We start from the raw sequence: 22,331 nt of genomic DNA, 5'->3' as shown, positions 1-22,331 counted from the left end.
AAAAGGCTGCCCGATGAACCCATATCTGTAAAAAAGAAGTGCTTTCTGTCCGCCATTGTCTGTTGTAAACAGAGATATACTACCTTGGTATTCATTGCCAGTAACACCCATTAATTCTGCATCCTTCTGTCTGCAATAATTTGTCTTAGAAGCCATTCATTGTAGGGGATCAGCAAACATTTCATAGCTTAAGTGCACGAGTTGGGCAAAAGTTTGTTTGTAAAAAGCAATGCCATTAAGATATAAAATTTTCGCAAGCTTACTTTAACAATAATTGAAGCTGAACAACATACAAAACTCAATGTAGCAGCAGAAGTAATCAAAGATAAACTTGCGACCACCTTTTGCGTGTTCTGTGTAATCATTGTAATGTCTAATTTTCCGCCTTTCTTTCAGGATTGCTTCACAGCTGGACATCAGCAGCTTCATAGCTGGACATCAGGCACATTACAGCTGTTTCCCTTTTCAGCAACAGAGGCCTTGGCATGCTCTTACCTAGTGTTAATTTTTTTCCCTGTATGTTTTTCGTGCAATGGCTAGTTCAGCGGCTTCACTTAAAGTGATTGATGTTACACCTGTTCCATGGGACAACGTATACAGGTTGTCCCACGCAACGTTAGAAAACTTTAAAAATATACAAATGCCACCTAGCTGCACAGAACCTAGGTAATATTGTTTGCTGTCGATTGGAGAAACGTGGATTTTTTTGCATTTTGTCTAATTACACAATTAGGCTTAGATCAATTAATCAACTTCTCAAATATTATAATTAGATGAAAACTGTGAATTAGGAAAAGGAAATTGTAGGGCAACATGAAAAATTCCCAGTACAGGTTTCTGTGGCTTAATATATGTTTTTTCGAGCATGAAAAAAGCCCGAGAATACCCGCGAAGTGGTTCGAGCGGCCAGTCTCGCAGTAATTTTCCGTGTATTTGAGGGCTTGCCCTGTAGACACATGCCCTGTATAGGCATGTGAGTTCCAGTAAGAAAATTAAAATACTGAAGGAGCCCAACATGATGTATTTCAGGACTAGTGTATAATGTAAATTACTATGTGGTAAAAATGAAAAACTGAAACAACAAGACTGTGCAAGGTAGAGGTGTGCAGGTGTGTGCATAAGCATAATGACGAAAACCTCGTGCAAGTTCATAAAAATATTCATTAGGTTGGTTTCTGTAACATTATTGTCATCGTTCTTCATCGCATTATTATTGTAAAAATGTGATCTCTAGTATTGCACGATTAAAAACACAGTTCAAATACAGCATTTACTTGCACCTTCACATCCAGAGGAACAGAGAGGAATGTTAAAAAATTTTTTTTGCTTCTCCGAGTTTCACTTGAGGTCCTTCTCACGTTTGCTGAGCTGTTTAAAAAGGTATCATAGACACCTTCTAGGGTTTACAGGCAGCATGAGTACATTGTGCCAGATTGTGCAGGAGGTGAAGAGGTCGTAGTGTCTATAGTGGTGTCCGGTAAATGCAAGTTTATTGCATGATGCATTATGCTTAGCACCAGTTATATTATCATTTTAGCAATATCGTTGTTTTCCAGATATATGTCATTCAATGTATGTTCAAAGGACTGCACTTTTAAAAGAGTTGCTCATTCTCTAAGTCCACCGTTCGGTGCTGTGAAATGCATGTACGTTGGACAGCATAGTGTTTGGCCTTCAGCTGACGGTAGTATTGGGCCATTTGCATGCACATAAAGTACCATTAAGACAAATGTGAAAAGACAAGTGAAAATATGATACAGCCATGTAGTGAAACTTACAAATAAGCAAATTGTTTGATGCCATCCCTAGGAAAGTAGGCAAAAATACAAGAATGTGCTTAGGTGCTAAACAGTACCTATGTTCCAGGCATATGGCCTTTTACTGCCATGTACCTTAACAGTTCATTATTTAACACTGCAACACTATTTGCCTTATTTATGTCTAACTGCTCTGAATTCGAAAATTTTCATTGATTGGAATATGAAGGTTATGGCAGTGTCTCGAGTCACTGCCAGATTTAAATTTATAGTTGTAGCCGTCGTATGTGCAATGACAAAGTATTTTGGAACCAGGTGACTGTTAAGCAGTATGCTAAGTGTGCATATTAGAACAGTCACTTATATTTTTATTGTAAACGTGCATAGTGTGTGTGCACATGTCGAAGCCATAGACTGTGCAGTCTTAATCATAGGTATAATTTTCCGGATAAGGGTTTTTCTGTAAGCATTGTCTAGAATTAGCAGTACGTTAAGGTGTAGTGAAGCCGAGAGAAAATATTGTTAAAACGAAATGCTTAAAGTACATCCTGGAGAGTCCTAAGCACATTTGGATGACTTTAATGCATGTAGTAAAACAAGAATGGGAACTGAGGTGGTTGATCTTTGTTCGTTATTACCAGATGGCACCAACAAACAATGAAGAGAAAAGAAAAGAGGAAGGGAAGTGAACTGGACCAAAGGGCAACTCGCTGTTTGTGGGAGCTGCATTCACATCGGCATGATGCATGCAATCTTCAAGCTATAGGAGCAGCTCTCCTCCTGTTCACTTTGTTGCACATTTGTATTGTGTGTGTACTAGGTTTGGCCCTGGAAGTGTTAGGCAGTGCCACTTGTGGCCTTGGTGCTGGATGCAACACATCCTTCTAACCACAGGTGTCACGTATTATGTGAGCCTCAGTTCTTTTGAATTCATGTAACCAACAAAAGTTCCACTTGAAAGGATGTGCCATATTCGCTGCCATTGCCATGAGTAGCACTGGCTGACAGTTACAGGGTGAGACATTGATTAACCTTGCTCATCTATTATGCAAAACTATTTCACATACAAATGTGGTAATTAGTATTCATGCAAAAAGCCTCACAGAATAACATTTTTGATCTGCATGTAACAATGATTGTTACTTTGGTTTAACTCAGGGTGCCTTTCTACCTGTTCTGCATTCTGTGGCTGACCACTCCAGCGATCCCAGCAGAATCGTTACACAGGTGTGTTCTTTTGTGATTCTGAGTACTGATATTTTTGTAGCTTATGTTTGATGTAAGTGCACAAATCCAATGAAAAACAGGTTAAAAGATGAGCTGACAGGCATTGTCTCCAAACATTTGTAAGGAAAGAAAACCTTTGTTACAAGTTGTCATTATAGCAACAGAAGAGAGTGTGCGGTACAGCATTGTACCGTAGAAGAATCCGACACATCATACGAAAACCTGTACTAAACTAAGGACTGTACTGAAATGTTATGAGAGAGACCATTTTTTAAGAGTGACAATTTGTCTTTTGGAGGATAAAACTATTCCTTGGGTTACTCAGCCCCATTGCTTGAACTCAACTGATGTGTCCTGCGAAACTGTTTGCATTCATATTTGATACAATCTGCAGCAAAATGTGAAGAAACGGCTGAAAATCTCTAAGGGCCTACTATTTAAGTAGCAACCAGTCTGCCCAGTGTATTGCAGCCTTAGGAAAATGAAATGTGGTATACTGCACCACATGCACACAACTAACTTTTAATTCGTGGGCATTTGTACGCAGTGCTTGTGCAGGACTGGGCAACTGGTTATTTTGTTTGTGACTGAAACAACTACGTACATCAAGGCCGTAATGGGAAGCCACTATCTTTTTCAGTCAGTGTAATAGTCCATAAATGCAGGGGATTCTCATGAACAATGTTTTCTCTGCCACACTTTTGTTTTTCGTTTTTTGCACTCCTGCCTTGCTGGCTGCGAGACGCTTCATGCCGGCTGAAGAGACAGTGGTAGCCTAGTAGCTAGCCTTGCAAAGCTATTTTGATTTTTTATTATTATTATGGTCCCTGCTGAACGGACACATCAAAAGGCACGGGATATTTGTCAAGGTTATAATGACTTCGAAAGAAGTTTATGAGGGTTCTTTCCAACTCACCTCTGTCTGCTGAGACCAAATCATGTCAGCTTTTAATGAAGCAATGCTCAGGTTGAAAAACTGCAAGGCTGTGTGGGTACTCAAACACCATCATTGCTTTAGCTAGCTGAAGTGCCTCCATGTCAATAAAGCCATAGTGAAAGACATGGTAAAGTTAAGGTTGATGAACAAGCAGCTCTTTGTGGTAACTATGTAGGTTCAGGGGCTATCATATTGAGTAAGAAAATGTGTTCCTGATACAGCGTGAACATAGAGTTAATGCTGAAGAACAAACTGGCCCCATAAGCCTAGTCCTACACAAACACACGCACAGAAAATGGATTCCTGTTGGCCTTGAGTGCCACCACTGGAGAGATAGACTGCTATCGCTATGACACAGAATGTGTCATCACATGACACTTTTGCTACAGTTCGCTGGCTGGGCAATGGAAATTGTGAATGTAAGGTTGTAAATAATGTTTCAATCACAACACAAGGCAGCAATTTAGAAGTCAACTCTTACAACATGGTTAAGTGCTCAGTGCTGCAATGGCGGATGTATTCGACCAAGCTTGGTGTGAGTTCTCATGCGTGCGCCAAATTCAACCCACCGCTAGCCGAATAGTTGATGAAGTTACTCAAAATGAAATCATATGGTCATTGAAAAAGTCATGCAAGCGTTGCACACAGGGCTTGTATAGTGCTCACTTGGTATGACATCAGTCAAAACACTCTGTGCAGAGGTTCTGGCAGAAGTGTGGATTGAGGAGACAAAAATATAAGCTGTTGAAGTCGCACATATAATAAACCGATAATAAATCATAGTTCAGCGATAACTCTGTCAAAAGAGGCAAGCCACACTCCCCACAACGCATGCTGTGAAAACAGTAGTTATTGCAGCAAAATTGCCTATAGCTTTTTTGTGAAAGATCATGCCAACTGAATAACCAATATAGAAGCATCAAGTTGCTCCAATAAAAGCCTTTGTTTCCCTACACACCAGACTAAGATGTAGGTTGTTTTGTAACCAAAACGCCCAAATGAAATGCTTAAAACATGCAAACACTTGGAAGTAATTGTGATTGAACTGCTGCTGTGATTAAAACGCTGATTAAACCGATTAAAACTTCACAGCCGCTATCACACAACGTTGTTTTTTACACCATGGAAAGATTCGAGCAGTTGGGTGCCACAATGTCTCCTCGAGGCCAACACAGACACAGGGTGCCAGTAAGCAAGGACTAAAAATTTGTCCATGCACATTGATGCAGTATACCACATTTGTATACAATTTAGTTTAGTGCCAAAAGAAGAAATGCAAATTCAAATAATGTTTCGGGCCCCCATGGGTCACCATGTGTAATAGATAAATATGTATGTCTTCTGCTATATTTAAAGATGTTAAACGAATGCATTATCAGGCTTTTTCACTGGTTGTATTAATCAAACGTTTCGGCTGGTAAGCCAGCCTTCGTCAATGACACACGCATGCACGCACACACACACATGCACGCCCACGCGCACACATACACACACACACATTCTGGAGCTGCATACTTTAAGCCTTATTAAACACCTTAGAATTGTTGTGCACACCAACTGATCAGAATGTTTTAAGGTTTTCAATTATTATAACGATCATCATCATCACCATCAGCCTATTTTATGTCCACTGCAGGGCGAAGGCCCCTTTCTGCGATCGGCAATTACCCCTCTCTTATGCCAACCGATTGCAACTAGCGCCTGCGGATTTCCTAATTTCGTCGTCCCACCTAGTCTTCTGCCGTCCTTGACAGCGCATCCTTTCCTTTGGCACCCATTCTGTGAACTTAATGACCCACCGGTTATTTTATCTACGCATTACATGACCTGCCCCGCTCCATTTTTTTCTCTTAATGTCAATTAGAACATCAGATATCCGGTTTTGCTTTCTGATTCGCACCGTTCTCTTCCTGTCTCTTAATATTAAAGATTACAGGCGTGTTAACATTACGCCTAACATTCTTTATTCCATCGCTCTTTGCGCGGTACTTAGCTTGCTTTGGAGTTTGTTTGTGAGTTTTCAAGTTTCTGCCCCGTATGTCAGCCCCGGTAGGATGCACTGATTGTACACCTTTCTTTTTAATGATAATGGTAAGCTACCAGCCACAATCTGACAATGTATACCGAATGCACTTAAGCTTGTTTTTATTCAGTAAATTTCCTTCTCATGATCAGGGTCCCCTGTGAGTAATTGACCTAGCTATACATACTCCTTCATAGACACTAGAGGCTGACTTGCAATCCTGAACTCTTATTCCCTTGCCCGGCTACTGACGGGAGAGCAGCTACCATGCGGTTGCTGCTAAGCTCTCCTTTCTGCTTTCTTGTGCAGATTGCTGTTTTCGGCTCATCGTTGTCACCATCTAGCACGTGTGCTACGTCTACATCTCTATCGAATTTCCTGCTGGATCCACCGCTACAAGCAGCTGACAGCAGCCTTGATTATCTCAGCATGGAAGACGTCATCTTCACGCCGGTATCAAGTGGGACACGGACACTGCCGCCAGCGGCAGCACTGCAGCGCTTAGATTTAAGCAACTGGCATCAGCAAGGCGCTTCCAGTGGGCACGGGAGAGCAGCTACCATGCGGTCGCTGCTAAGCTCTCCTTTCTGCTTTCTTATGCAGGTTAGTCAGTCCGAATTGCTTTTTTGTAAACGTACAAACAATGTCGGTTTGCTGCTCTTCCCTTGCCCACAAGTGCTGGCTGCCACTCTGAGTGATTGTGTCTCTGTTGCTATGTTGCTCTTACTTTCCGGGGATGTAGAATTAAACCCTGGTCCCCATACTGAAGCTCAACATAAGCACAATGAAGTTATGGCCGCCATAGCTGCTTTGTCGCTCAAGTTTGACACGCGACATGCCTAAATGATGAATGCCATAGCTGAGCTAAAGGCTAACCAAGATAACCTTACTGAGACTGTTTCAGACGTTTCCAATAGAGTGACTGCCGTGGAAGCTGCGGTTGAGTCTTTTGAAAATATGCCTTCAAGAAGTGATATTACTACCGCAGTCCATGAAGCAGTTTCAAATGAAAGCGCTGCGCTCGCATCGAGACTAGACGTTCTGGAGGACCATTCAAGACGCGACAACTTGATCTTCTATGGTATCTCAGACAACGTATCAGAAGCGTGGCCTCAGTCAGAAGTCCAGATCCATCACTTTCTTAGAAATTGTCTCAACATGACTCCCTTGGAAGTCGCAATCCATAGGGCTCATAGGCTAGGCACATACGTTGTCGGCAAAACACGGCCTGTTATAGCTAAGTTTGTGTCTTCCAAAATGAGAGACCAAATGCTCTCGCAAAAAGTGAAGTTTAAAGCCGATGGTATTTCAGTCGGCGAAGACTTTTGCAAAGCCACTCGTCAATTGCGGAAAGCACTAAATGACTTTGGCAAGGCCAGCGGCCAGTCTTTTTCTTTGCGACGTAACAAACTAATCATAGGTAATAAATGTTATGTTTATTGCGCAGCTACAGATGAAGTATGTGAGATCGGACCAGCTAGGAGCGCGATTACCCCAACGAACAACAAACCATCAGATCCACAATCTTCACATTTGGGTGCAGCATAGCTGTCTCGTGTTCCAAAGCAAGCAAACTCCTTATCACTTCTTTTTACAAATGTCCGAAGTATCACCAACAAATGCACATCACTGTCATCACATATCGACGCATGCTCAGCTGATATAGTTGTGCTCACTGAAACATGGCTTTCAGCAAAAATAAAAAATAATGAAATACTAGACTGTCAAAAAACATATAACGTCTACAGGTACGATCGCGACTTCCGTACGGGCGGAGGTGTACCGATTGCCGTGAGCCCTACCTTCTTCCTTTTTTGCTCTTCCTGAGCTGCGCTACAAGCCTAAAATATTCACTATCTCCATTGACTCACCATTATAAACAGTTTGCACTCGTGTTGCTTTTCCCACTGGCGACCTCATCTTTTGCGCGTGTTATAAGTCCCCATCCTCCACTACCAATTTCTGCACTGACCTTCATGATGTCCTTAACAAATTAGTCGTTCGATACCCAAAATCACATTTGTTCTTACTAGGTGATTTCAATTTTCCAAACATAGTGTGGCAAAACGGTGTTCCCTCCCTTAAGCAGTCATCTTCCGAGTGCACCCATTTTTTAGACATCTGCGCTGATTTTAATCTAACCCAGTTGATTCATGAACCCACACACACTACCAGCACTTCGTCTAATACTTTAGATCTCTTTTACAACAGCTCCAGATTTGGTTTCTTCTCCAACATACCTTAAAGGAATAAGTGACCACTCGCTTCTCCACTTACCACTTAAGAAGAAAGTTCGCTCGAAGAAAACCGTGAAAACTATATGTGACTACAATGCTGCCGATACCACATCCATTTTAAATGAATTAGAATCATTCATTGCTGACTACTCAGTCAACTTTTTTGAACGTACCGTTGAAGAGAACTGGTCATTGTTCAAGAACAAACTGCTAACACTAATAGATCGCTATGTGCCTAAAAGAAAGATTGTTTCGAGTCCTTCCTCGCCATGGTTTACTGGAATTCTACGCCGTCTGCGCAACAAAAAGAAACGCATTTTTCGTCGCGCAAAAGCAACTAACCTTCCTGAACGCTGGGCAGCATATCATTGCATTCACGCAGAATATACTATCGCTATTACAAATGCAAAAAAGATTTTTTTCGATAACACCCTCCCATCACTTTTACAGTCTAATCCACGTAAATTCTGGAATATTGTTGGTGGCAAAGAAAGCAAAACAATCCAACTAGCCCGTTCTGACAATGTCGCGATCCCTCCGAACCAGTGCTATTCCGTTTTGAATGATGTATTTGCTTCCGTTTTTCACAAATGTGCTCCTGCTACTCTACCGTCGGTAACTAAATGCTCCTATTTACCAATGAACTCCATTTATATAGATTGGGTCGGCATACAAAAGTTGATTGAAAACCTAAAAATATCTTCATCAGGTGAAGATTCAATTAACTGTAAAATGCTAGAAATTACTGAACCATATTCTTCCATTATGCTTTCGATGCTCTTTTCCCAGTCTCTAGGTTCCTCAGTTCTTCCAAGTGACTGGAGGGTTGGCAAGGTTATTCTGGTCCCTAAATCAGGTAACATTCATTCCCCCAATAACTATCGTCCTATATCACTGACAAGTATACCATGCAAAATATTGGAGCATATTATACATTCTCATCTGATTGATTTCCTTGAGTCTAATTTTTTCTTTTCGACTGAACAACACGGTTTCAGGAAAACATTTTCATGTGAAACGCAACTCATATGTTTTACTAATGACCTATTTACCCATACTGATATGGGCTTCGATATAGACTGCGTGTTTTTGGACTTTGCAAAAGCTTTCGACACTGTTTCACATGATCTCCTCATTCTTAAACTTAGCATGCTTAACATTGACCCTAATGTACTAAACTGGATTAAAAGCTTTCTGTCTAATCGAACTCAGTACGTTTCAGCTAATGAATGTTCATCCTCTCGTACTTCCGTAACATCAGGTGTACCACAGGGATCGGTACTGGGACCCCTTCTTTTCCTGATTTACATAAACGACCTTCCTAAATGCATTTCCCATTCATCTATCAGGCTTTTCGCAGATGACTGCGTCATTTTTCGTAAAATAACTAACCACACTGATTCTGATAAGCTTCAAGACGATCTTAGAAGCATATCCAACTGGTGCGATAAATGGCTCATGCGACTAAACGTTAATAAATGTAAAACAATGCATGTATCAAGCCGCACTAACACTGACAACACGCGTGTTTACTTACTTCACAATACTTCTCTTGAATCCGTCAACTCGTACAAATACCTAGGTGTCCATATTTCACGTAACTTATCATGGCATACGCACATCAAACACGTCACTAATAACGCTAACCGGGTTCTTGGATACTTGCGTCGAAATTTCTCTGCTGCGTCTATGCCGATAAAGCTTACCCTCTACAAAACATTAGTGCGACCAAAGCTAGAATATGCATGCACCGTATGGGATCCCCATCAAATCACACTGATGAACACACTAGAATCCATCCAGAATCGCGTAGCACGTTTCATCTTATCTAACTATTCCCGTTACGCCAGCATTACTTCCATGAAAAACACACTTACATTACCATAGCTTTCATTGCGCCATAAATGTTTTAGACTGTGTCTTTTCCAAAAGCTGTATCACCACAACCCACTATTAAAGGATCATCTTATTAGTCGCCCTTCATACATTTCATCCCGTTTCGATCACATGTTTAAAGTTGGCGTTCCATATTTCAGAACAAATATGTGTCATGGTTCTTTTATTTCTAAAACCAGCGCCGACTGGAACGACCTTCCTCCCTCCATCGCTGCCATTTATGACGTTGGCAATTTCAAGACTGCTGTATTCTCTGCCGTATTGTAATACCTATTATTGTATAATTATGTACTTTTTTTTTCACTTACCACTCCTTTCTGTAATGCCTTCGGGAAAGGAAAGTATCCGAAATAAATAAATAAATAAATTATCTTTGCCTTCTGCATATTAATCTTCAACCCCACTCTTACACTCTCTCTGTTAAGCCACTGAATCATTTGTTGTAACTCGTCCCCAGTGTTGCTGCACAGGACAGTGTCATCTGAAAATCGAAGGTTGCTAAGATATTCGCCGTTGATCCCTACCCCTAAGCCTTCCCAGTTTAATAGCTTGTATACTTCCAAGCACGCAGTGTATAGCATTGGAGAGATTGTGTCCTAGTCTTACCCCTTTCTTCATAGGTATCATCCTACTTTTCTTGTGGAGAATTAAAGTAGCCGTGCAATATCCGTAGATATTTTCCAAGATATTCACGTAAGATGATGATGATGTGTTGTGTTTAGTGGCGCAAGGGCCAGGTTTGGCCAAAGAGCGCCATGACAAGTGTTAATGTTGATTTATTATGGAAGATATGACTTGGCTGTAAAGTGGCCTAAAAATAGTCGCTGTAAACTGCGTAAAATCTACGTGCTATAAAATTATGGCGATGATTTATGAAGAAAACTATGACCATTAAAATCCATCGTAGGAGAATGATGCAAAATGGAAAATGTATAAGATAGTAAAATTACTTGGAGCACTGCTGCCTCGCCAGAGCCCTTGAAACACAAGGGCCTAGAGGCGCGTGCTACACGAAAGAGCTATCACAGCGGTATCCTCTGAAGAGAGGACCCGCTACGAACATGTGGGGCTAAGAACATGCAAGACAACCTCTTTCAGGAAGCCCAGGACTGCGCTGGAGTCAAACAGCGGTTCTGGGCCGAGTAACATTACTGGATGAAGGGGGATGTGCTGGCGGTATGCTAAGGGAAAATGTTTCTTTCTTTCAGATTCGGCTGCCCGACACTCCAGAAGGACGTGGAGGACGGTCAGCCTCTCCCCGCATCTACCACAGGTTGGAGGCTCGTTTCCGGTGAGTAAAAAGTTATGTGTGCCAAATGTGTGTCCTATTCTTAGACGACAGAATAGGACATCTGTCCGGCGTGATTTTGTTACGGAAGGCCAGAGTCCTAACTGTGGCTTTATTAGGTGGAGCTTATTATCTTTTTCCGCGTCCCACATGCGTTGCCAGTGGGCACGCAGCCGCCTTCGCAAGAAAGGCCTCAGATCTGTGACAGGCACCTCAGCGGTAGGGTTAACGGCTTGCGATGCTATAGACGTAGCCATCTCGTCCACCAGAGCGTTGCCCTCGATGCTCCTATGGCCAGGCACCCAGCATATAATGATATGCTGGTTAGATATGTACGCTTTACACAAGACGGAATATAGTTTATTAAGTACTGGATTTTTGTGTCTATAGGGTGACATCAAGGCCTTCACGACGCTTAGGGAGTCCGTATATATCGCTGATTTTTGAAGTTTCGATTTTCTTATGTGATTTACAGAAGACAGTACTGCGTAGGCCTCGGCCGTAAAGATACTTGTTTCCGGATGCAGTACACCAGTTTCTGAGAAGGATGGGCCGAAGGCAGCATAAGACACCCCGGCATTTGACTTCGAAGCGTCTGTGTAGAACTCTGCGCAGGAGTGCTTGTGCTGGAGTTCAAGAAAATGCATTCGGATTTCTATCTCTGGTGCGTGTTTTGTTACTTCTAAAAAGGATATGTCACATTCAATCAGCTGCCACTCCCAAGGTGGTAACACCTTGGTTGGATGCATTAGGCGAAGCTCGAGGAGTGGGACATGTATCTCATCACTAAGCTCCCTCACTCGAAGCGAGAAAGGCTTTCTTACAGAGGGGCGATTATGGAAAAGTGTAGTGCAGGTCATATCGTTAACAGTGTTGAAACATGGATGTTCATTATTGGAGTGCACTTTAAGGAAGTATGTGCAGCTGATGTAAGATCTTTGCAGATGGAGTGGCCACTGATTCGATTCTACATACAAGCTTTGAATGGGGCTAGTTCTGAATGCGCCTGTGGCCAGACGGATACCCAGGTGGTGGATGGGATCCAGCATCTTTAGTGCACTCGGGGCGGCAGAGCTGTACACTATGGCGCCATAGTCTAACCGAGATTGAATAAGGCTCTTATAAATATTCATTATACATTTCCTGTCGCTACCCCATGTTGTGTGTGATAGCGTCTTTAGTAAGTTCATAGTTTTTAGACATTTAGTTTTGAGATACTTTATGTGCGAGATGAAAGTAAGCTTAGAGTCAAGTATTACACCTAGAAATTTCTGTTCTTTGTTGACAGGTATTTGTTGTCCACCCAGCTCCATGCACGGGTCTGGAACCAGGCCTCTCTTTCTTGTAAAGAGAACACATGAACTTTTGTGGGGGTTGACATTAAATCCATTTTCGTCTGCCCACTTTGATATCTTGTTCAAACTCTGCTGTACTTGTCTTTCGCACACTGCAAGGTTACATGATTTAAAACCTATTTGTATGTCATCTACGTACACGGAATAAAATATAGCTGGTGGTAATGAAGCGCGGAGTGTGTTCATTTTAACTATAAAGAGCGTGCAGCTGAGCACACCTCCCTGGGGTACACCAGTCTCCTGTATAAATGGACGTGATAGTACATTCCCGACTTTCACGCGGAAGGTACGGTTGGACAGGTAACTTTCTATCAGTTTTAGCATATTGCCATGGATGCCCATTCTCGACAAGTCTCGCAAGATTCCGTACCGCCACGTTGTGTCGTACGCCTTCTCCATATCCAGAAATACTGATAGGAAAAACTGCTTGTGGACGAAAGCGTTGCGAATATATCCTTCAATACGTACAAGATGATCGGTTGTGGACCGCCCTTCTCTAAAGCCACACTGACAGGGATCTAGCACTTTCTTCAGTTCAAGGAAGTGAATTAGTCGTCGATTAATCATCTTTTCAAATACCTTACAAAGGCAGCTTGTGAGGGCTATCGGGCGGTAACTTGCCACTGAGGAAGGGTCTTTGCCTTGTTTCAAAACAGGCACAACAATGGCTTGTTTCCATGCGGTCTGAAGGTACCCCACAGCCCAAATAGTGTTAAAAAGTGCAAGTATTGTAACTTGCGTGTCACTGTGTACGTTTTTAATCATTTCATACATTATTCTGTCTGATCCTGGCACAGAGCTCTTGCATGCGTTCAAGGCAGCTCTCAACTCTGCAATACTAAAAGGACGGTTGTATGGTTCATTCTGATGACATTTTCTGATTAGAGGCTTGCATTCTTCTGTTTGTTTGTGTTTGAGAAAGGATTGTGAATAATTTGTTGAACTTGACACGTTCTCAAAATGCTCCCCAAGTGAGTCCGCCTGGTCTTGTAGTGTATCGCCCTGTGTGTTCACCAGGGGGAGTGAATGTGTTTGCCGCCCTCTAATCCTATTAACTCTGTTCCAGGCTTTGGCCTCATCCCTAAACGAGCTAATACTCGATAAAAATTTGTGCCAGCTTTCTCTTCTGGCCTGTCGGCGGGTTCGCCTGCCTTGGGACTTTATTTTTTTAAAGTTCATCAGATTCTCTGCAGTGGGAGAAGCGCGTAGCAACCCCCACGCCTTGTTCTGATTCTTACGGGCGATCCTACATTCGCTGTTCCACCACGGTACACGTCGTTTGCATGCCAGACCACTCGCTTCGGATATGCATTTTGATGCGGCATCTATTATGACTGATGTAAGATACTCTACAGCAGCATCAATTTCTAGAGAAGACATGTCAGCCCATGAGATGTTAGTGAGAGTTCGAAATTTCTCCCAGTAGGCTGTGTCTATCTTCCACCTAGGAGCTTGTGGAGGACATTCGTTTTCTTTAGATGTTCTTATCAGTATGGGGAAGTGGTCGCTCCCGTAAGGATTGTTCATAACTTCCCATTCGAGTTCAGGCAGTATACACGGGGAAACTAGGCTGAGGTCAATTGATGAAAATGTTCTGTTGGCGAGAGAATAATATGTGGGTGCCTTCTTATTCAGCAGGCATGCACCAGAAGAGAAGAGGAACTGTTCAACAAGACAACCTCGCGCATCTATACGAGAGTCGCCCCACAGGGAGCTGTGCGCATTGAAGTCGCCAAGAACAACATAGGGTTCTGGCAGTTCATCTATAAAGGACTGAAATTCATGTTTAGTTAATTTGTAATGTGGGGGTATATAAAGCGAGCAAATAGTGATGAGTTTGTTTAGCAGAACAACTCGCACCGCCACTGCTTCAAGGGGCGTTCGAAGCTGTAAAGGTTGACATGCTATACTTTTATGTGTGAGAATCGCAACACCACCCGATGATGCGATGGCATCATCGCGATCTTTACGAAACGTAACATACGTACGGAGAAAGTTTGCGTGTCTGGATTTTAAATGTGTTTCCTGTAAACACAGCACTTTTGGATTATGTTTGTGGATGAGTTCTTGCAAATCATCAAGGTTTGTAAGGAGACCTCTAATGTTCCATTGAATGATTTGTGTATCCATATTTAAAATAATTTGGTGCTGTGCTTACGGAAACGGACGGGATGCCTTAGATTACAGAACCCTTTCGAGGCCCTGTAATAGGGGTTTTGTTCTTTCTGGAGCGTTCGAGGGAGCCTCGCCGCTCCTTAGGCGCTTGGTGCGCCTTGAGGATGGGTGTAGTGTCCATTGCCTCTTGTGAGGCGCCGGACACGTGCTCTTGCGAGCGGGAAGTTTTCAGAGGGAGTCCCGCCTTGGAGGGCAAGACCCCTGCGCCCACCAGCCCGGAGGTCGACATTTGACATTTATGACATTTTGTTCACTGAAGCCCTCCAAGAGTTCAGCCTCAGTGAGCTCCAGCAAATCATCGTCCGAGACAACGCCGCGGGTGGTATTCATCGTGCGGTGCGGGGTTACTACTACTTGGGTCTCCCCAAATGATACTAGTTTTGGCAGTTTCTCAAATTGTTTCAGATCGCGGAGCTCCAAGAGGAGGTCTCCACCGCTAGCCATCCTCGACGCCTTATAACCAGGGCCAAAAACTTCGGTAAGGGTCTTAGATACAAGGAAGGGGGAGATTGTTCGGACTTGTTTAGCTGGTTTTTCTGTGGGGATCACATGAAAACGAGGAAAATTGTGGACTTGGCGTCCGAAAAACTGAAATACTTCTTCGGTGCGCCCTCGTTTCTGAGGGCGATCAGGTAGCTTAGGAAACGCGTTTTCCATAGGTACAGTTGGGTTTTCGGCCGCAATGCCGACCACCCACCATGGAGCCCAACAGGGGGACGTGACAGAAGTTCCTGCTGGAGAAACTCTGCCAACGCCAGCCGTACATCGCTGCTATAACCAAATACAGCATAACTAAGGCTGGCTAGCTACACAAGGTTAACCCTTGCCGCCGGGAAACTAGGAAGTGAGGAGAAATGATGAGAAGACAGGAAAGATGAAAAAGCGAGAGAGAAAGACGAAGATTGGAGAGGAGGACAGGAAAAGGCGACTGCCGATTTCCCCCGGGTGGGTCAGTCCGGGGGTGCAGTCTACGTGAAGCAGAGGCCAAAGAGGTGTGTTGCCTCCGCCGGGGGGCCTTAAAGGTCCAAACACCCGGCATCGGCTCAACCCCCAGGATCCCCCTTTCCCCGGACACGGCTAAGCCGCGCACGGCTACACGCGGGAGGGTCCAACCCTCGTGTGCTCGGGTCCGTGGTGTCGCAACACACCAAACGTCTGCTGACGCAGACGCCCCTGCGGGGTTCACGTAAGAGGCCTATACTCCTTGATTATGTAATTCCTCTATGACTGCTGGTATCTCTACAGAATCAAATTCCTTTTCGTAATCTATGAAAGCCATATAGAGATGATGACAGTAATCTGTAGATTTCTGAATTACCTGATTAATGACATGGATGTGATCCATTGCAATGTATACTCTGCTGAAGCAAGCCTATTCCCTTGGTTGACTAAAGTACAGTGTTGCCCTTATTCTATTGCAAATTATTTTGGCAAATATTTTATATAATACTGAGAGTAAGGTAATGGGCCCATAATTTTTCAATCCTTTAACATCTTCCTTTTTGTAGATTAGTATAAAATTTGCATTCTTCCAGTTTTCTGGGACCCTTGAAGTAGAGAGAGCCACCAGATCTTTAAGGATTATGTCTCCATCTTTGATTAAATCGACTGTTATTTCATCTTCTCCTGCCACTTTTCCCCGTTTGATGTCTTGCAAAGCCCTTCCAATTTCATTTCTACTTGTAGAAGGAACCTTTGTGATCTGTTCATTACTACTTCAAATGGAGATGTCGTGACTACTCTGGGCACAAGCCAGTACAGAATTCTTCCTCTGGTTAATTCTTCCTCTGGTTTTATGATATCTTCAAAACTGCTGATGATATTGCCTTGCTTAAATTTAAGTGCATACATCTTTCATTGTTCTATGCCAAGTTTCATTCTCACTGATTTCATGCTGCGTCCATTTTTTACTGCTTCCCCAGTCTTTCTCACGTTATAATTTCAACAATTATTTATGATCTCCTTGTTGATGAGTTCTGACAGCTCTGTGAATTCTATCTGACCTCTTCAGTTGCATACTTTCATTGTTTGTCGTTTCTTTATTAGGTCCTTTTTTACTTGGGAGAGATCACCTACAGTTTGCCTTGGTGCGTTACCACCCACTTCAACCGCTGCTTCTGAGGGCAGCCTAGTTAGGGTTTAAATTAATACCCCTCTATGTCATCTTCAGCTTTCTGTTGTAAAGTTGCATATTTGTTTGCAAGTACCAGCCCACATTGGTTTGCTTTTACCCTTACCGCGTCTCGGCTCTCCTGTTTCTTCTTGACCTAATTTACTCTTTCTTCAAATTGAAGTGAATCCTAGACCTCGCTAACCTACGATCACTGCACTTTACCCTAACACTTCTACAACCTGCACTACGCCGAGATTGGCAGAAATTAGGAAATCTATTTCATTTCTTGTTTCGCCATTGCAGCACCATTAGGGCTTTTGCAGGTCCATTTTCTGTTGCTACACTTCATGAAGAATGTGTTCATTATCCGCAGCTTATTCCTTTACGTGAATGCTACCAGCATCTCTACTCTAGCGTTTCTAGAATGGACGCCGTAGTCGGCAGCTGCTTGTTCACTAGACTGCCCTTTTCCCCACTTTTGCATTGAAGTCCCCATGACTACAGTATACTGAGTTTGCACTTTTGTCATGGCTAATTCAACATCGCCATAAAACTGATGTATCTGCCGAATAAAAACCAAATCGAATGCATCGGGAGAAATACAAATGTGCCATAATCAGGATTACCAAAACGGTCCACATAAGAAGACGCTAAAGAAAACACTAGTGTTTACGACGCTGGCACTTTCTTCGTTATGGATAAATGCTCGGCCCTGTGCCTGAAGTGTAACATGGAAAGTACACATTTTATAAGTAACATTGGGAAATTGTCTCGGATTGCGAGGCAATATAAAACTGAGGGTATTATTAAAAAATATAACCTCTGGTTATCTCAGCTCTTTTTTAAGGTCTGAAATTAACGAGCTGTAGTTATCCCAATGTGAAGCAGAGTTGATAACTTTAGCAGAACAAATAATTCATTTACGCTTGATCGTTGATTGCCACCGATCTTGATGCTTGGTAGTTGATTTTTATTTTGCCAAGCACGTGCTTATTAGACGTTACCAGTCTTATAGCAGTGAGCACTTGTTAGGGACGCAGCTATTGAAATAGTTTCCAGTTGGCGTTCACATACCGCTTTGAGAAACCCTGCCAGGTTTCATCGATTAGAACACATAACTTATGATTAACATCATCAAATTCAGCAGCTCCACAATTTGTTACATGCTTAGTGTGAATGCGCTGATGCTTGATCAACGGTAAATTTAACATGAAGTGAAAAATACAGTGGTCCTCACTCCAGGAAGATTATAGATGAAACTACAAAGAGCTGCTGCCACAGTAAGCAGATATAGCACGAAGTAAATGATGCAGTTCGTGTTGATGCACAGTATAAACAATTTGTTCACAGTGCAAATCATAACAGAGGCTCCGTACACTTAGTACAAAACAAACCCAATTGAGTGACAGCAGTATGCCAAACAATATTCCTGTAGTTAAAATCACCTGGAAGTAATACAGGAACAATAAGGGACAAGGACTGCGCCCGTCCTTGTCCCTTGCTGTCTTTGTGGTTCGTTTCTTCGCGCAGTTAAACAATGTTCTCTAATATCTACCAACTCGCGCAACAAGTTCTTCTATAATACAGGAACGTTTGGCTAACATATTGGAATGGTATAAATGGTGTCGCGAGGGTCATTAGCCAAACTACTACTGGTGCACGAATAAAGATAACAAATACTGAATATCAGTTTTCTGGACGGTACACAAAGATGAGCCTGTACGAGTTCCCAGTTGCTAACGGTACAAACACACAACAAAAGAGTGCAGAATTGTGTGACCTTGTAGAATTGCAACCCAATTTCCAGCGAAGCTGTTTCTTTTCAGCAGCTGCAATAAACATTTCAGTGGCCTATAATTAAATTCCACACTTTAAGACGTTGCCCCTATCTCACTGGTCTGTTTGAAACCTTCCAGCATATATGCTTTGCGGGACTTCATGAAGAAATTACCCATAATATTCCCCCCCCCCCCCCCCCTTCCGTTTCATTATGTCTGATCTTTTTGATGTTTACAGTTCTAGGGTAGCATGTTAAATTCGGCGCTGTTTCTAAAACACAGTAATAACGCTTCCGATACCCTACATATGTAATTACTGTCAAAAGGGCGGTTTAACTGAGCTAGTAGGTTCATTCTTCGAGGATTGTAATAGCAGAAATTGTAGAACAGAGACACAGAAACGAACGAACAAACGTCGACATAGCTTCACTGTCAAGTGATTTCTTTATTGAAATACCCGCGCTTTTTATTTCGCCGCGAGATCTTGTCCCTTTAACCACAAGCAGATAAAAGGGGCCAGATTTTGCGACTAAATAAAAAACACGGGAATTTCAATCAAGAAATCAGTTGACAGTGCGGCTACTTTCACGTCTGTTCTTTCGTTTCTTTGTCTGCGTACTACAATTTCTGCTGCTACAATCCTTGAAGAACGTAACTACTGCTAAGGCGTGCAAAAATTTTACACACTTTGAACTGTTAGCCATAGCCTACATCTGATTTTAAATATATATAAACAATGTGCCTTACGTATTTCATCGATGTAGTTCACCCCTTGTTTAAGTGTGGGGACAACAATAGCTTCTTTTCAAGCAGATGGAATGTTTCGGGCTCCCAACATTGCATTAAAAAATATAGAAGCGTTCTTAAAATTTCTGAATGTATGTGTTTGGTCACTTCATAAATGATGCGATCACTACCTGGCGCCGAGTCTTTGCAACAATTTAGAGATGTCTGAAGCTAAGCTAAGCTGAACGGCGATTGTAAACTTCATTGCTTCCACATCTGCATTCAAGGGGCTGTCACTCAGAGTGCTCACTTATAAAATCTGCCTCGTTTTACAGGCATTCGGTTTTTATTTTCTACAACCCCTTCAGCTCCTCTTCAAAGGTGGAAAGAAGGTAATGATAGAAGTAAAGTTACTTTGAGTAGTAAGTACTAGATAGCACTTGAGGCATAAGACGTATTCCTAGTATGTTTGTGCTACCACTTGCGAAAAAAACATGAAAAAATATTGGAATATCTTGTCAAGAGCGGCGATCCTAAAGTCTGAGGGTTTTATTTAATGTTTGGAAGGTTCAAACTGTCTAGCAAATAAAGCAGTGATGATGGAAAATGTAATGACACGTATTGATCGCATTGTGCTCTTCACTAATCAAGCTGGATGTGGGAGAAGTAGGGCATAAAGAGCACTTATAATAACTTTCTGGTAATTTATCGTCAATGAAGCCCCGATGATTTTGAGATCAGTAGTAACAGAAATTATAGACAAACTCTAGAGACTCTATAGGCTTTAGGCTCACACCTTTGAACTGCACTTCACGTGGACTACTATTTTCATGTATTCTTTTTTCTCAGGCTATCAACGGATGGAAAAATTACGAACTGAAGCCTTTTTGGAAATGAATAACCCTGAATTTGAAAATTATGTATCTTCTTTCTTTATGACCACAGGATTCAAATTACGATGGCTGTCAAATGAATGTCTGTGACTAGTGCTTTGCTGTGTTGCATGCGTTTTATTACCCTTATATAGTTATTACAGTGCGTCTACTACTGAGCCATGTTGTCACTACTTCTGTTTTTGTGTATTGTCGGAATTTATTTGTCAGTTTTCATTGTATTATGCCACCCCTGGTTGACGGACTGCAGTATGTCCTAAACAGAAAAAAATTTTAGAAAGTCTATGAAGACGGATTGTCCGTATAAATGTCGAAAACGCTGCCTCCACGACGGACAGCCCAGTCCTGCCGATCAATTTCAAAGCGATAGGCATCTTCAAAGATTTGGGAAGCCTTAGGATTAGTTGAAAGTCATGCTTTCGTCAAGGTGACAATGTGTGGAAAGCAAGGGCCAATCGTTGTGAAGACAAGGAAGAATTATTCAGCACTCCTCTAATGATAGTAAACAGGATATATAGATGACGTGGCAAAGACTGTCCACTTCGCCTCTCGCTTTGCCAAGCCGAATTACCTGCAAGTACTTCGATAAGGGAAATTTAGCAGAACTTCTTGCACGTTGTCCTTGATGTTTTTTTTTCGCACACTAGATTTAGTACCAAGAACATAGCACTCATAGTTCAGAAGCAGTTTGTCGTATCTACGTTTAATTGCAGGATATCCAAGCTGGCTTTTTCCAGCGAGTGATACGCGTTGTGAAAGAATATTCGCCATGAGTAATATTGCATGACTTGAGCTGAGTGCTAAGTGAAATAAGTTGTATTTCACTTTAAAGTTTGAAAACTTCACACTTATGTATTAGAATATTGCTGATGAAAAAAAGGTAAAAGCAGGAAGTACGTTTAATCGATTCAGCTGAAAAATATGGAACTGTGGTATTCAGGGCAGGCATAAGCTTGATCTCAATTTGCTCCTGTGCTTATTTAGCATCCGAAATGTTGCGAATGAATAGGTTGTTACGTCAACATCTGCTCTTCGCGTTCGCTGACGCAAGACAGGAAAAAAAAAAGTGCTTTTGCCCATTATTGCCAGGATAGTGCTATACAGGGCGTTTCAGCAAACACTTTTAAATTATTTTATAGGGTGCCTGTGGCAGATAACACAGTTATATTTCATGAGCTGGTCTCCTCGAAGAGGCAGACTTGCACAAAAGGTTGAAATGCATAAGGAATAATTACCAGAAATTATCTCATTAAGTTTTTGACTAATTACCTAATTGTCCATATTGCAGTTTACAAATTCTAGCTGTTTAGTTCGCAGGACAGATCCATTCGGAACGAATTCTCAGTATGACACCAATTTCGAGATATTAATCCCCAAACTTTGCGAAGAAATGCATTGGCGTACCAGCTACTTTTGTGCTTCAATGCATAAAATGACGCTTTCTTAAAACGGTAACTGGAACATCAATGCATTTTTGCGATAAGTTCGGGAATTAATATCTTGAAACGGGTGTCCTCTTGAGTGATTCTCTCCAAGTGGATTCGTCTTGCGAGCAGCCAGAATATGTAAATTGACATATGGGTAATTCATTAAAACTTAAGAAGGTAATTTCTGTTAATTAGTCGATTGCACGTTTCATTTTTTTGCAAGTAATGTCCACCTCTTCAAGTTGACCAGGTTATGAACTAGAATTGTGTTATCTGTCACAGATCCCCTGTAAAAATTTCTGAAAAGGCATGCTGGAACATCCAGTATTTATATTTACCAGATCTTTGCCCCTTGTTTCACAAGGTTTGCGCCCGAAAAATAAGGCTAGTGAAGAAGTTAATTATTCATACTAGTCAAATATTCTTGCAAAAGACCTGCAGGCGTGGGAACCGAAATAGCAACTGATCATCACTGTTTTCTAGCGAGGAACGAAATTTT

General features: G+C 42.1%; 2 protein-coding genes across 2 annotated transcripts in view; one reads left to right on the top strand and one right to left on the bottom strand.

Moving 5' to 3' along the window:
• Positions 1-22,331, bottom strand: part of LOC129382543 (uncharacterized) — a 177,498-nt gene that overhangs the window by 24,174 nt on the left and 130,993 nt on the right. The window lies entirely within an intron of this gene.
• Positions 2,899-22,331, top strand: part of LOC129382541 (uncharacterized) — a 108,256-nt gene continuing 88,823 nt past the window's right edge. The window contains exons 1-2 of the mRNA XM_072285826.1: positions 2,899-2,984; positions 6,254-6,547. Of these exons, the coding sequence (XP_072141927.1) occupies positions 6,374-6,547 (174 nt within the window). The 5' untranslated portion in view covers positions 2,899-2,984; positions 6,254-6,373. The remainder of the gene's footprint in view (positions 2,985-6,253; positions 6,548-22,331) is intronic.

The sequence above is a fragment of the Dermacentor andersoni genome, unplaced genomic scaffold (assembly GCF_023375885.2).
Source record: "Dermacentor andersoni unplaced genomic scaffold, qqDerAnde1_hic_scaffold ctg00000067.1, whole genome shotgun sequence".
NCBI classification, from domain to species: domain Eukaryota; kingdom Metazoa; phylum Arthropoda; class Arachnida; order Ixodida; family Ixodidae; genus Dermacentor; species Dermacentor andersoni.
This window is presented reverse-complemented; position numbering and strand designations above follow the sequence as displayed.